A 16992-nucleotide genomic window follows, 5' to 3' on the forward strand; every position below is an offset into this window, starting at 1 on the left:
ATTCCAGCTGTTATTTATGGTTTGACAGATATAAATAATCTTATCGCATCTAAAGTATACTAGTCATTTTACAGCACACAGAAAAGATACTTCAGTGCTTTGAACAGCTTCCAGACAAAGGCCCTGATTTTGCAGTGTGAGCCCAGTGGGCAGATTCCTGCTCTCAGGTGGATCATGAGAGTCCACTCATATTAATCAGATTGCAGAAGCAGGGCATAAATATTCTGTATGCATAACTATTAGGTTTGCTTTGGTTTTATTTCCCTATTAATGTGATTTCTCTCCCCCCCCGCCGCCTTTTGTGTATTTCCATGACTTATTGGTGGTGATATGTATTTTGTGCTCTAAAGGGAAAACATTTCATTTAACACTGTGAATTCACACTCTAGTGAATTTCCAGGATTGCAGTTTATTGCTAAAATACAAAACAGGTGAGGTGGTGCTCGTGCCTCTGCCTCCTTCCAATGTGGGTGGAAGAGAAATTGTCACCACCGTATAACCCATCCCTGTTCTGGCTTGCGTGAGTCTTTGGGGCATGGGGTTATGCAGTGCTCCCCCACTGGCCCATGGAGAATGTGCATGCTGGCCTCTCTGCCCATTACCACATTTTCCAGTCAGTTCTTGGGCTGGCCCTACAAAAGTGCTGACTAGTGAAGCTCTACTATAGTTTCTTGTCTTATAAAGTAATACCTGAATTTCCTGAAGTTACAGGAAATTACAGGAAATGATTTGTAGAGAGGCAGTTTAATTTGCACTGGGTAACTACGTACCTGCTTTGTTCCTGTTTGTCCTGAAACGTACAGTGTGCTTTTAAGGTTTTGTTGAGCTAGTATTTGTAGTCAATGATAAATGAGAAGGAGGAATAACATTATCAACAAAGCACAGAAACATGCCATGTTGGTACAGAAATTTAATCAATTTTTTTGTAAAAACATGCCTAGTAATGTAATCAATAGCAAAGCTATTGTGTAACATGATACAAGTTTAAAAATACAAAACAAAACAAAACCCTTTGTTTCTGGGAGTTTCTCTTATTGTCTTTTGAAATACTTGTGTGTAAAGTGTGTGATAGCCATCTGTAGCCAACAGGAACAAACTCTTCTGGGCTTGAACATGAGTAGGTGGAATAGAACACATGGAAGCCTGCAATGAACTGTAAACCGTGTGTCTCCATTCTGAAGTAGAGGTGACGTCAGGAAAGCACAAAGTAAAAATCTTATGTATGTTTGGAATGTAAATAATTTTGAGTTCAAACTAGAGAGGCAGAAGATTTGGAGAACAAAAGGACTGAAGATTTTTTTTTTAATCATTACATTAAACTGTGTGCCTCTAAAATACACTGCATTTTAAAGCTGCAGTGCTAGAACCTAAAGCATCGTGCTGAACAAACTGCTATAACATCACCTTAATGGTAATATTTTTACCATTAGAATTCTCTGCTGGAAACATAGCTTTTTATGCTCAAATAACATGATGGATGCATGTATAAGAACCTTAGTTTTACACAAATTCATGCAATGTAGATAAAATTAAAAACATCATTTCTATGGTACCTGAGTGCTTGACAGTTTAATGGGGAAAGTTTTTGTAAACTGTAAATATTACACATAAATTATCTTGTTCCTTTTCGTGTTTATGTCTAGAATTGTGCAGTTTTTACTACATGTAGCTCAGGAACTGCCCTGACTTTGTTAATGTTGTACCATTTTTGCGGGCCAGCTGGAATTCTAACTCGTCTGTTTTGTAAATATTCCAGTCAGGGCAGCAGAAGAAACAGCAGGAAGCTGAGAAGCAACATCATCAGGAGAGGAAAAATATCAGGCGTTCAGCAAGCCACCTCAAGAGTAAACGTGGTAGAAGAGGGCCATTTTAATTACGTTTTAAAGAAACTGGTTTACTTTCACTTGCTACCTGGAAGGTGGGACTTTACAGCGCAGACATACTCCTTTTTGTATCTAAAAGGTGGACACAAGAAAACTAGAACCTGTTAAACTGTATGCGAGCTAATGAGAAGTTCACAAAATGCTTGGAGTATTTGGAGAAGACACCATGAGGACAGTGTTACAAACTCAAAGTCTTGATTTTGACTTGTGCATGGAGCAGCAGTGACTGGTTATTGTGTAACCCTGGATGTGATTTATATGAAAGTCCTGTCTGTGCAAACAGGACGTTATCTGTCTCTTTAATTTGAGAAACAGCGATTTTTTTTTTATAGCATCATGAAATGTTCACTGTTTAAATGTGGATTGAAAAGTTTTAGGCTGCTAAGACCTGAGATCAAGGGTTAAGTCATTTTTCCCTATAATAGCTGACATTATAAACACACAAAATAGGAATCACCATAGCTTTGGGTATTGCTGTTGTCCTGATAGCAGATTAAATCAAACACAACCCTGAGCATTGGCTTTGGTATGTACTGGTAAGTAAGGCCATAATTCAGCAAAGTAGTTAAGTGCCTAAATGTCTGTAAGTTGAAGTCAATGAGACTAGTCGCATGTGTAAAGTTAGGCACATGATTAGTACCTCGATGAATCAAGGCTTAAATTAGGAAGTGACCAGTATGTTCAGTGCTGTGTGAACATGGGGCCTGATCATGCAAACCCTTCATTTATGCAAGCAGTCCTCACCCACATGAATTAGTACCATTAACTTCAAATGTTGCAGGATTGGAATCATGTCAAGGAACATACTGTAAATGGGATGTCTATCAAATGCTTTAAAGAGAACTTAGTTGTAACTTTAAATCCTACACTTTTCAACGGGGGTGAAATTAATTTCAGTGCAGAGAGGGCAAATACAAGGCTCTAGGCAATGGAATGAATTCTGCCTTAAGTGTTTTGAATCTTAAAATAATTTATTCATCATTTAAAAAAAATCTGATACCTCTTTGGCTAGTCCAAATAAATTGTGAACTTTCTGGATAGAGCCAGTTTTCAAAATCTCCTTAATTCAAAGCACTGAGCAGTGATCTTCAAACTTGGGACAATGAGATCATCTAGCCTGATTTCTAAATAACACAGACTATATAACTTCATCCAGTGACCCCTGTATTGATCCCAGTAATGTGTGTATGACTAAAGGATATAATCAAGAAAAACATCCAGTCTTGATTTGAAGATATCAAGAGATGAAGAAACCATAATTTCCCATTTTAGTTTTTTCCAGTGGTTAATCACCCTCCATTAAAAAGTTATGCTTTGTTTCTAATTTAAATTTTATCTTTAACTTCCAACTCTTGGTTCTTTATATGCTTTTTTTTTTTTTTTTTTGGTGGGGGGGGAGTGCAAGATTAAGTACCAGGTATTTTATGTCAAGTTGCCTTTCAGTCTTCTTTTTGATTGAGGTCCTTCAGTGTCTCTGTGACAGAGTGTATTGGGTCCAGAGGCCCTCGGCTGGAGGCCTCAGGGTCCTACCACACCCTGTCCCAGAAAGGAGCAGTAGAGAAGTCTTCCAGTCTGCCTAAAGGGGCTGTGGGGGATGCAGCTAATTGGAGAGAGGCTGCAGGTAAGCAGCCAATCAGGGCCCACCAAGGCCATATATAAAAGAAGTTGGCGTACAAGAGACAGTCAGTTGCTGCCTGCCTGGAGCTGGAGGCATGAGGACTGTGTTCCTGGCTGATTGCAGGAACGACAGGACCACAAACAGTTCAGTTGCTGGCAAGATCTGGGGGAGCAAGAGGGAGCTCCTGGCTGGCAGCTGGGACTGAGTAAAAGACTTCAGCCTTATGGAGTTACTTTCACCTGGTGGCATACACACCTGGTTTCCCACTGGCAGCTTGGAATAATCGCCCAGGTCTCCAGCGGTGATTTAAAGGACCTGAGGCAGCGGCAGCCGGAGCCTCGGGCTCTTTTAAATCGCTGGCCCCGGAGCAGCTGCTCCCTTTGCCCCACGATTGGCGGCCGGGGGGAAAGGGGGAGGCAAAAGGGGCAACGATGTTAAAGCGTTGCCGCGGCAGTGCTTTAACTATAGGGTTATTATGCCTATTAAGTAAGTCTTCGGATTTCAAGAACTGTTCCGTCCTCCAAAATGTGCAGTTCCTGAAATGACAGGAGTAGGCTTCTGTAGGCTACCAGCCTCCCCACAACTCCAGTTGCAGAGCCTGGGGGGGAGTTGTGATTTTTAACTTATGATTCTCTCAGCACTTCTTTCACTGTGATTAAACCAGCTGTGCCTAAGGAGTTTGTGCCCTCTGCCAATATATTGAAGTTCAGTTTTCAAAAAGTAACATTTTCTGCCCTTGATATTCCAAAACGATTTTTTTCTGTGCTCTGGCACTGGGCTATTTGAGACAACCCTCTATGTCTTGTCCTATTCCAAGCCCTTCGCCCTCTACAAGCTATAATACCGCCAAAGCTTCCCCACACTGCAGAAGCCTGGCTCCCCATAGCTTCTTGCACTGTTACAAGAGGAAGCATTTGTGTACTTACATTGACATTCTGGCCCAGGCCAACAGGCAGGTTGAGTACCAAAGGCAAAGCAACTTGCAGCAAGAGGAGAGATATGGTGAGAGGCTGGCTTGGCAGCTTGAGCATAGGGTAGCAGAACAGGAGCAGACATTTGTTTGCAGTTCCTGGAACAGGAATGGCAGTGAAGGGAGGATGATAGAGTGCACGAGAGAGAACTGTGAGCAGCTGCTGTCTCTAATAGTCATAAGACATACCCCTCTGCAGTAACCTGGCCTGCATTCCAAGAACAGCTTGGACAATTGCATAGCTGGGTGGGCCATGCAGTTGGGCCATATGAACAGTGGGATGCATGCAGTCCTCAGTGCTGAACCCCTCCCTTGTGGATGCCTCCCCCCTTGCTCCAGCCTCAAGTGTGTGGCAAAAGTGGAAGGAATGGAAAGGAGAATGGGAGGACGGGACATTCAGTAGTAATGAGGGGCGGTGTCTTGTACATCATTCCACTGATTGTACTTGTTTATGCACTTTGTGCTTGGTTACTTTAAAGCTTTTTGTGTTGCTGGTGTAATGGCAGCTGGCTTGCCAGGCAGTGGTTTAATAGTGTACTTGTCCAATATATGTGGGAAAAAATTATAAAGAAATTTTATTGCCCTCATTGCAACACATCAGCTAATGTGTTTTTCAAGTAATAAAGGTCAACACATGATCAGGGACAATTTGGGGGCTGTATGCAAAATCCATGTCTCAGCACAGTTATATACATAAATCCATATGGTTTCTCTTCTGCCCCCCCATTTCATAAGCAGTAATGTCATTCAGAAATACAGTGCAATGCAATCAACACCCCACCCAGACAAACAATCAATGCCTCCCTCTTCCATTGGGCCATGCAAACATCCCTGATTTCTGTTGCTGGACTGCATCCAGCCGCAGCTGCGGTAGGTGCACTTTCTGGCTCAGTACTAGTTCAGCTGTCCCTCGCTGTCATAGGTCCATTCAGCTTCACAAAGACTGTGCAGAGCACAGCAAGCTACAGTAATGCAGACAGCATTGATGACACTGAAATCCCATTGGCAATGTCTACAGACCTGTTTGGATTCCAATGTGCAAAACACACATTCCACCACCATTCCACACCCCCTGAGAGAGTAATTAAATCATCTTTTGTCAGGGCCTCTGAGATCAGGGTATGGTTTCATAAGCCGTGACAGAAGGAGGTCTGGGGGGCTGCCTCCCAGAGTAACAGTGGGGACAGTAACTCTGTTTATGACAATGTCATGTGGATGGAATAGTGTCCCAGCTTGTCCATGAACGTAGTCGCCGAAACGTCAGAAAACTTTGGCAGCATGAACTTTCCAGAGCAGCCAACACTGGCATTCATAAATCAGCTTCTGTGGCCCACCAGAGCCAGCATAACTATGGAGTTAGTACCCTTTGCAGTTTATGTACTCATGCTCCTTGAGGAGGACAAACTATGGGCACAGGAATCCCATCAATGGACATGGCGCAGCAAAGCCAGCAATTACTTCAGGCATGTCTTTTATGCCTACCACTTTGGGGTAAGCCACATGACTGGTTACCTCAGAAACCCTCTGCCACCATTTTCCTGCAGTCAACTTCCCAACACCAAACTGGTTAGTAACGGACCTGTAGCAGTTTGGGTAGCCACATTCTAGGTGGTTATAGCAACCTACTTGTGGACCAGCATGGCTGCCCTTATGCGCATCTTTATACTGGGCAAGCTATTCACGGTGCTTCAGAACCTTTCTTCATGCAAATGTTTTGGACCTATTGCTTGTCATCCCATCCAGTCTGTGCTTGTGACCCTGCCCCAGAAACACTGGCTGCATATGGGGCAGTGGCTATACTGAGTGTCATAAGCAGCATCAGCCAGTCTGAGTCTTCCATGACTGTCACCTTCCTTCTTCATCATTAAATCTGTCAAGTGCCTTTGGTGGGTCAGGAAACACCACTGAGCTTCCCACCAGTGTCTCATGGAAGCTCTGTTTACTTGCTGAAACAGGAGAAAAAGCCAAAGTTAGAAAAGTTCTTGAAATAGCAAGTCCCCCATGTTGCTGAATCTGGGAGCACTCAGACCAAAATGGTGACTCGGCAGGATGTGTTGACAGCCTGTTCAAACTTCCTGTAACATGCGGGGTGGACAGTCTAATTTTTCAGCACTGCACCACGAACGAAGGGGTAGAGCAGCCACATTTTGGGAGTTTGGGATACAGTTGGCTGGACATGGCAGTGTAGATGCCAGAGCCCTCGGTTCAGGCCTGGGTTAAAAAATTCTTAAGTCTTCCTTAAGTCAACCTTAAGCTAGGGTTGGCAATCAGTGTGCTTAAGCCCTGGCTTCTCAAACGTGGATCCGCTGACTCAAATCCCACTAACCCTGGGATTACATTGCAGTGTGGACATACCTATGGGGACGAGCACTCACAGAAGAAATGGAGAGGTTACTTACCCGTACCTGGAGAGTCTTTGAGATGTGTGGTCCCTCTTTGCATTCCACTACCCACCTTCCTTCCCCTCTGCTTCAGATCATTATGATTTGTGGTAACAGCAGAACTGGAAAGACGTCAGCCTGAACTGCCTCTTATACCCTCAGTTCGGAGCCTGAGGAGAGCAACTGTGCAGATGCGGACAAATGGACACTACTTGCTAGAAATCTCTGATCTCAAGCACATGCTGCACATGTGTACCCAGGTCTGGAATTCAGATAGGGACCACACATCTCAAAGAACCTCCAGTTGAAGGTAAGTAACCTCAATTTAAGAGGTAGAACTCATTGCCACAGGAAGTCATTGAGGCCAAGACTTTAACAAGAGTTAGACTGGATATGGATACAGATATCAAGAATATCCAGAGTTGCTATAATTAATAACGAATTTTGGAAGGGATATTAAACCTCATGCTTTAGGATTTAAACCAAACTCTGATTAGGCTGAGACCTCTGTGTGGGCAGATTATCCCACATCAGCTAACTGTGGGTTTCTTACACCTGCCTCTGCTGCATGTGATGCTTGCCACTCTTGGGACAGGATACTGTCCAATGGACCTCTGCTCTGACCCAGTGTGGAAATTCCTAAGAGGTTTTTGACATTTATTGAAATTGCTTTGGGCATCTTAGAGAAATTAATGATTCTAAATGATCTGTGAGGAGTGACCAGATAGTATGGCCTTTTAGAAACCAACTGCTCAGTATGTACTTGGAGTTAGCAATACTGCTCAAGTTTCAAAACTGACTGTAGAAAAAAGGCATACTTAGTAGCTCCACTGACTTCAGGGGCACTATTTGTGGCATTAAATTACTATCCCACTTGGATAAAGTTCAGAATCTGTCTCTTAATGATTAAAGTTTAATACCCTTCCCAAAATACTTATGAAGATATTTTAATAAATCAAGAAACATGTTGAGCTCCTATGACGCAAAATTCACTCTGAAATCTAAAAACAACCATGGACTTACCCTAAATAATGAAATAACATTGCCCTCCATTGAGACAAGTCCTTTGCCAATATGCCCCCTTGCTTGAATAATCTTAGTGAAATAGGATCCAAAATATTTCACTCTTTTAAATGTTTGTTTGTAGATGTATTTTATCATAAGATTTTACAGATGAGTAATCCACCATCATACAGAGCTTTAATGTATTGGTTGTAGAATGTAAGGGAGCTACATTAATTGAAATATGGGTTTCCATAATATATTCCTCCTCCCCCGCTTCCCCCACAGACGGTCCCTCTGAATTGCAAAGCAAACCACTTGCTACTTTTGCCTTCCTACTTTTCTTCATAATAACACTTTTCTTAGCTTTGTTACACAGACAACGTGCTTTGTGTCTGATCTCACTAAGCCTAGCTTTTATATGCTGAATGGAAGCACTGCAAACTTCTATTATTAGCTTGTAGTCCTTGATCATATTGTTTTCCCTCTAAGCCTTTGTGTTAAATAACTGACTCTGTGATGAGCCTTAAGCAGTCCTGTTGTATCAACAGAGGAGACAATCTGCATTACAGTCTCCAAAATATATATATATTAGAATCTAAGGCTTTTACAGTAAATACATATTTAAAGACCATTTACTGGAGTACACGGAATCCAAGTTGTTTAAGTATTAATGCAACAGGTTGAATAAACATAAAGCTCTTAATATAAAGTGCTGCTTCAGTTATTTTCGCTCTGAAACTGCACAGCAGACTCTCTGGTTTAGCTGATTTTTCTCCCCGCTCCTCCATAAATCCACATCTGACACTCGTCCTTATTGTTTTCTTTTAATGTTTACTTCCTTCTTCAGTCTCCCTTTTAACTTTTCCTGTATTTTCATCTAATTTTAGGTATAGCTTCCCCTCTGCTCCCTTTTAAAAATTTTGTTTGGGACATATCCTGGTCCCAATTCAGTCCCAGTGGCAAAATTCCCATGGACCTTAATATGACAGGGTTTGGCCTCATGTGTATGTGTAGGCTTGGAACCCTTTTATTTTCACTTTCCTCTCCTGTTCATTCTTCTTTCATTTTGTGTGTGATTTCTTCTCTGCTCACACAGTGCTCTTTGTTTGTAACAGATATAGCCTATGCTTATGGAATACTTGTGCACAACCTCAGGTACCTCGAGATAGCTTATTAATATAGCCCTGATTGTGGGAAAGAGGTGAATTGTATAAACCAGAGTAAAAACTACATTGGTTGAGAATACTCATATTTTAACGTAAACTCCTGCATATTTTTATTTCTCTCCTACAACATCCAAGAAGGAGAAATATTTGTCACGGAATGTTAATTTATCAATTAGACAATCAGGTGTGCACATGCAGCAGATTATTACAATTCAGTATAAATGAAGGAGAGAATCTTAGCAAGAAAAACTTAGTGAAATCTAGCATGAGCCCTCTGTACACAAGGCTCCCATGCCTGGACCAGTGTCTACCGCTATAGAAGGTTTGGATGAGACTATAGTGTTAAATAAGCATTTATTATAATCATTTATTATTAATAAATTATTATAACACTACCGTCTCGTTTAAACCTTCTCTAGTGGAGGGCTCACGCTAATGCTCCCACAGGTTTAGCTGGACCAGTGGGAATGTGTATAACATTGTTTATTTTTCCCAACTGTTATATGGAGGCTATAGTACTTACCTATGGTACGGATGTGTGGCATAAACTTGAGGTTAACACATTTTTAATACTTTAAAAAGTAAAGATGTGTGTTTTCTGTCCAAAAAGAGCCTCCAATTTGAAACAGAACAGCTCTTTATTTCTAGAACACTGTATTTGGTGGTTGTTATTGTTATATTGCAATAATCTGCCCAATATGTGCCAGGCACTTTCCAAACAAAGGAGGGGCACAATCTCTGCCCTGCAAATTGTACACTAGAATGTGTGCTTTACACACATTTAAATAATTTGCAGTCTAAAATAGTGTACAAGCAAAGGAGGAGGAAAGGAGATATCACAAGGCTATTCATCACAGAATGTCCCCAGAAGTGGGTGTGTGTGTGAGAGAGAGAGAGACTAATCCACTAAACTAGTTTGAATTTAAGGGAGGAAATGAAAATTATTAATAAGCTAGAACTGATTTCTGGGAGACTGGGTTGTAAGGAGATGGAGAGGAACCAGGTGTAATGTGGTAAAAGGCTCAAATCAAAATTGTGAGGAAACACCAAGGGCAGGGGGAAATGAGAGCTCAGACGGAGGAAGAAGGAGGCAGCAAGATTATCCAGGACTTTGTAGAGAGGGAAGAAAAGCTCAAATGTGATGCAGTAGGAGACAGCAAGTTAATTCAGAGATTCAATGAACAACTGACCTGGCAAGATTGGTGGGAATGAAAGAAAGCTGACTCCAGTGGTAACTTTTTGGATAGACATGAGGGGGAAAGAGTCAGGATGACTACACTGGAAATTGAGATTAATCAAGACAAAGGAATGAGCACTGCAGGGAAAATAATTTCACCAGTGGGAACAGTGAGAAGAGGGCAGATTTTGGTGATGCTAAAGAGGAAGGAATCAGACTTCATGAGAGGTTAGACATGTAACTCGGTCACCACTGAATGACTGGAGGTGCAATCTTCCTTAAGAATCTATCTTGTCTCCCATGTTTGAACAACATGTGTGTGAGGCCTCTTGAAATCCTTTCTAAACATTATGAATACAGTATAATAAACACACTGATGATACACAATTGTGGGTATCCTGGCACTCATGGGTCCTGCAAGTTCCCTTTCTATCCTGCCAAAGTGATTAAACTGTATTGTCCTCTAGATGTGTGAAGGAGAATGGGGAGGAAGAATACCTTACCCTAAACTCTGGGAAAACAGAACTCTCACTACTCTGCAGAGATTGCCCATCTTGCTCACTCCTTTGTGGGATTCCAAGTAGAGAGAATTAGTTTGACGCTGTGAGTCACTTTCAGCTATGATGGTGAAACAGCTGAAGGGGAAAAAAAAGTCATTTGTAAAGCTGGTTAAAATGTTTCCATCAAAACCTTTTTTTAGTTGGAAAATGGCTTTTTGATGAAAATGGAAATCTTTGCAAAAAATTCAAGTTTCATCAAACTGAAACAATTTTTTCACTGTTCGGAGAAAATAATTTTCTGACTTGATCTAGTCACTTGTACAAACTGTTCTCAGTCTTCAAGATAGAATTTTGGATTTTTCCAGCCAACATGCAATGTAATTAGAGCTGATAAGAATCACAGAAACATGCTCAAACTTCTTGTTTCAATTTTCATTGAAATTTGGACTCATTAGGAATTTTCCATTCAGCTCTATGGAATCACAAGATTTGTCAGTCATTCCAATTGGCCACTAAGCTTCCTTAAGCTCCCAGAACTGTCTTCCGATGCACTCCCTTCTGGGTTTATGTATCCACCTTCTTGCACTGTCTGCAGTAGAAAAATTACCAGTTGTTGATAGTGGTTGTTATCAACAGGTCCCCGGTCTCCCCTCAGCTGGTTGAAAAACGTTTGTGTTAATAGCACAGTAGTCCAAAGCAGTTACAGAAAGTTTGATAGGAAACCTCTTCTGTATTTCATGCTGGCTGTATTTGTTTTGTCCTAGCACCTAAGTGGGATGTAGTGGGAATGAGTTGGTGACAACCACTATCAGCACTGAGGGTTTTTGCTAGTATAGGCAGAAATTGATGACAACTAGCCCTGATAATCTAGAAGCGGGGATGATTTCATTTTTAAATCACAGGAAGTTGTGGCACCTCTGACAATTACTTGTGGCAGTATTTTTACCTCCAGCTTGCCAAGCATTATCCAAGGTCCACCTGCCCTGTGAAACTGACAAATCTGTATTTATAAAATTCAGTAATTTCAGGGCATCTTGATTCATGCACCAAAATAGAAAAACCACTTAAAAAGAAATGTTTAGAGAATCCAGTGTTGTGCAACATGCTTATACAATCAACAAGCTTCCACTACACTTAAGTTACACGGTCTCTACAGATCTAAATGCTTGTCTGTTAATTAGAAGTGGGTCCAAGCCTTGCCACAAAAATACAGATCATGATCCCAAACGTCTCCAAAGTTCAAAGGTGTTTTGAATCCCGAGCACGGGCCCATCTCTACTATTAATAATAGAAATAAAAGGACACTGTCCAGTACTCTTACAAATCTTTAGTGTAACACCCTCCTAAAAGCTTGAAAATAACATTTATCCATTTGCTTTATCCTGTTCCATTTAACCAGTCGTCATTTCTGAATGGATCAGAAGCCAATATTATGTTGTACCTTCTCAGATGGCTCCAAAAAAATTCCTTTGTCCGTTCCAATCTCTTTTTAGGCCTTGTCTACATGCACATGTTGTACCACTTTAATTATAGTGATATAAAGTGCTACAACCCACACACCCACCCCAGTGTGGATGCAATTATAGTGGTCTAAATGTGCTAGACTAGTATGGCAATTCTGACACAGGAAGGGGTATAACTGTATCCAGGCAAGATGTGGTTACCGGTAGGACTGGGGCCTCATCTATATTCAAACCAGGATGATTTTATCACTCCAAAGAGAAGAACTGGCTACAGTTTCCATAACTTTCTAACAAAAGAAAGCTATTGCGAGAACTGTATTATAACCATATTATAAATCCATGCAATAAGGTTACCTCACTGGCTGATCTGTATCATGGATTGACTAGCTTGTTTTAGCTGTGCTACTTAGACATGCTTTTCTTTAAATTAAAAATACACATTTGTTGGGTGCATAAGAAAGCCTGCCCAAAGGCAGAGAAGTAATTTGAGCGACCAGTACTTCAAATTATATTGGTTCTTATGGACGTTGGTTGCATTAATTACAGGGTTCCTCCCTGCAAAGTATGAACTATTACTGAATCACTTCTCAGATTTATTGCACACAAGAAAGCTTTCATCCTACGTGCGCAGGGCTTTGAACTGTTACTGAATAATTTTTCAATTTTTTTCAGGCTTTCATTCCCGCCAATTCTCCCCTCCCCCACCCCCGATCTTTTCCTTTCCATCTGCATTTTCTCCAAAAAGGGCTTGATCCTGCAGTCCTGACGCAGGCAAAACTCCCACTGATGTCAAAGGGTCAGGATTGGGCCCAGCGTGTAGGTATGTTGTGAGGCAAATCACACACTCCGGTTTTCCTATTGCCTTTCTTTCTTGCAGGGTAGAGATGGAAGTAGGAGATATTGTTCCACTGAGGCATTGCACCTATTGGCTGGAGCCGAGGACTGGGAGTTAGGAGTCCTGAGTGTTATTCCTAGCTGATTTGCCCTGTTGGTACCTCAGTTTCCCCAAGGATAAAACCCTTCCCTACTTCAGGAGGGTGATGAGCTTTCCAAACACAAACTGAGCCACACTTTCAGATCTTTAGCAGAAAAGTGCTACTGTATCAGAGTGCAAAGGATTACAAATATGCTCTGTCATCTCTGCAATCATTTCCAGTGTAACCTTCTAAGCATGTTACACAGATGTGGGTTATTGCTGATGCAGTAGGGCAGGTTTTTTCCCCCATGCTGTTGTTCGCACTGCTTAGCTGACATCTTTGAGAATTATTTATAAGACCTTTAATGCCAAGGTGGTGTCCTTTGTAGAGAACATAGGAAAAATACAGTCCCTCCCCTCAGGAGTTAACAATCCAAATAGAACCAGTACTTCCCAAAATATCTTGGTGCCTCCATGACTGTTTCTGAGTATTTATAATATGTACACCTTCCTCCTTGGAGAAGTTCAGCTGTTTGGAGCAGCTCGCTTTTCTTATAAAAGGAAAAAAAACTTTTAAAACCAGCAAGGGGCAATTAATTTACCAACTAGTGTTACTTGCAACATTAGAGATGGTTAGAGCTGAGATAGATGGGAGACGTCTGTATTTTTCAGCTGGTTTGCTCTGTACACTTACCAGCGCTGTGTATAGTCCGTTTCACCGTTTCCCTTGGAGAGTAGGTTCCATTTCCCTGGTTGGTTGTGTGGGTCTTTCATACGGCAACAGAGGAGAGAAAAGCAAGCTGGGTTTTTGTTGTTTTGTTTTTAAAAAGGCTCGTGGGCTTGCAATATGGAAAAATAGCAGAGGGCTTGTCAAGGTTCCTTCCCCATTCTGAACTCTAGGGTACAGATGTGGGGACCTGCATGAAAACCTCCTAAGCTTACTTTTACCAGCTTAGGTTAAAACTTCCCCAAGGTACAAACTATTTTACCCTTTGCCCTTGGACTTCCACTGCCACCACCAAACATTTATCTGGGTTTATTTATTAGGAAAGCGTTGTTTGGAAAAGTCTTTCCCCCAAAAATCCTCCCAACCCTTGCACCCCACTTCCTGGGGAAGGTTTGGTAAAAATCCTCACCAATTTGCATAGGTGACCACAGACCCAAATCCTTGGATCTTAAGAACAATGAAAAAGCATTCAGTTTCTGAAAAGAAGGATTTTAATAGAAGTAAAAAGTAAAAAAGAATCACCTCTGTAAAATCAGGATGGTAAATACCTTACAGGGTAATTAGATTCAAAACCTAGAGAATCCCTCTAGGCAAAACCTTAAGTTACAAAAAGACACACAGACAGGAATATCCTTTCTATTCAGCACAGCTTAATTTTTCAGCCATTTAAAGAAATCAGAATCTAACGTATATCTAGCTAGATTACTTACTAAGTTCTAAGACTCCATTCCTGTTCTGTCCACAGCAAAAGCATCACACAGACAGACTCTTTGTTTTTCCCTCCCCCCAGCTTTTGAAAGCATCTTGTCTCCTCATTGGTCATTTTGGTCAGCTGCCAGTGAGGTTATCCTAGCTTCTTAACCCTTTACAGGTGAGAGGATTTTTCCTCTGGCCAGGAGGAGTTTTAAAGGGGTTTACCCTTCCCTTTATATTTATGACAGGGCTCCAGGGCAGGATTAGCCCTGTAATGATTTTCATTTCCTTCTCGGAAATTCACTACATGTTGAGTTTATGGTGACCCTTTAAAGTGCTCTAGGAACACTTATTTTGGATGGATGTGCGATAGCTTAAGTGGCCTGCTGGAGAAGTGCGCAGAGGGCTGTTGCTTTGGGACTGTACCATATTTTGCAGAGATGCTTCAGTCTGTTTCATGGACAAAGCAGCAGTGTGCCAGGGGAGCTCAAAAGAGGCCAACACCTTTTGTTCAGTCATTTAGAAGAGCCCTTCCAGTGATACTGGGCTTTAGGACCGGTATACAGTGGGAGCTTTGATCTGCCCAATCTAGGCTCAGAGCAGGCAGAGCAAGTGAGAAGATCAGGCCTACAGTGCTAGAGGTGGTTCAGTCACGGCTGGGCAGAACCTCTCTCATTGCCTTTGCCTTCTGGCCACAGATGAGAGGGAGAAGAACCACTTTCCAAGAACTAGAGCTCCCCCTTCTATGGCCTCCAGCATTGGGAAGGGGAAAGAAACACCCAAGAGTGAAGATGTCTGCTTTTCTTATGTTCCACACCCCTATTCTGTAGTCACTAAACAGGTGTAGTGCTGCTAAGAGGGATCTGGGAGTTGTGTGGATCACAACCTCAACATGAGTCAACCATGCAATGCTGTTGCCCCCCCTCCTCCCCCAAAAGCAGCAAATGCAAGTGTAGGTTGCATTAACAGAGCATAGCATGCAAGTCATGGAAGGTGATAGTACTGCTTTATTCGGCACCAGTTAGGCGCTGGAGTACTGTGTCCTATTTTGGTCACCAGTGTATAGAAAGGATGTAGAGAAACTGGAAAGAATCCAGAGGCAAGTGACAAAGATGATCAAAAGGATGATATGCAAGCTATATTAGCAAAGGCTGAAGGAACTGGGTATGTGTAGTTTGGAAAAGAGGAGATTCAGGAGGTATATGGTAGTGGTCTTCAAATACTTGAAAAGCTGCCATAAAAAGATGGAGAAAAAGTTGTTCTCTTTCGCCACAGAGGGCCGGACGAGAGGCAATGGGTTCAAACTACAGCATAGCAGACTTGAATTAAATCTCAGGAAAAACCTCCTAACTGTAAGAGCAGCAGGACAATGGAACAGATGCCTCGGGACGTTGTGGAAGCTCCTTCACTGGAGATTTTCAAAAGGAGGCTTGATGGCTTTAATGCAACAAATCCTGCATCTTGGGAGGGGGTTAGACTGGCAGTCCCTTCTAACCCTGTGATTCTGTGAGAGAAGAACCTCTGGATGTTACAGGGGAAAAAAGTAGGATAGCTGGGGCTAGGGAAGAAACTGTGGCAGCTTGTCTGAAGAATGCAAGTAATGGAACTGGCTTGCTCAAAGCCCTGTGAGAAAGGAATTACAATACAATAATCAAGACTGCTGGTCCCATGGACATATGGTGATGCTGCAAGTTCCTATTGGATAGACAGAGTCACAGATTAAGCAGTTTCATAACATGTCTGACACTCAAACTTTCCGCAGTTGAAACTGAAGCAGTCCATTGACTGGGTGTTCTTAAGTGACACGTAGGCAACCTTATTTCTAGCAAATCTTCACTCTGCACCTTTAATAATGTTCTTTCAGTGCTGTTCTTTGTGTTGGATTTATTATTTAGACTGTATGGCTAACCAGCAGACACTTTCCAAAGGGAAAGGCCCTGCCCTAAACAATGTACAACGTAAAGGGGAAAAAAGATTAACATTGAGAACTATAAAAAGAAAAGGAGTACTTGTGGCACCTTAGAGACTAACCAATTTATTAGAGCATAAGCTTTCGTGAGCTACAGCTCACTTCCTCAAGTGAGCTGTAGCTCACGAAAGCTTATGCTCTAATAAATTGGTTAGTCTCTAAGGTGCCACAAGTACTCCTTTTCTTTTTGCGAATACAGACTAACACGGCTGTTACTCTGAAACCTGTCATTGAGAACTATGTATTTACAGTCAAAGATTAATCAAGCGCTAACGTAATTGGCATAAACATAAGAAACATTAACAATTACAAAAAGAAGAGTAGATAACATCTGTGAATGTGTACATATTCCTCTAATTAAAGTCCTATCCAGAAAGAGGCTGTGGTTTCTGCTACCTTGTATTTTAGCAGTCACGCGGTGCTTGTCTCTTACCTTGCCACGCTAGGATAACTGCGCCTTTAACACCCAGATCCAGCTAATCAGCCCTATAAGCATGAATATCCACTTCCTTTGGAGACTGTTT

The 16992-nt window shown here is 41.8% G+C and overlaps 1 protein-coding gene across 3 annotated transcripts in view; it reads left to right on the forward strand.

The window, feature by feature from the left end:
* The window catches only part of NOL10 (nucleolar protein 10), a 99016-nt gene extending 90450 nt beyond the window's left edge, over positions 1–8566 (forward strand). For all 3 annotated transcript variants that reach the window (XM_073336019.1, XM_073336020.1, XM_073336021.1), the window contains one exon: positions 1757–8566. In XM_073336019.1, the coding sequence (XP_073192120.1) occupies positions 1757–1873 (117 nt within the window). In that variant the 3' untranslated portion in view covers positions 1874–8566. The remainder of the gene's footprint in view (positions 1–1756) is intronic.
* The last annotated feature ends 8426 nt before the right edge of the window (positions 8567–16992 follow it).

This window comes from Lepidochelys kempii, chromosome 3, assembly GCF_965140265.1.
Source record: "Lepidochelys kempii isolate rLepKem1 chromosome 3, rLepKem1.hap2, whole genome shotgun sequence".
Taxonomy (NCBI): Eukaryota; Metazoa; Chordata; order Testudines; family Cheloniidae; genus Lepidochelys; species Lepidochelys kempii.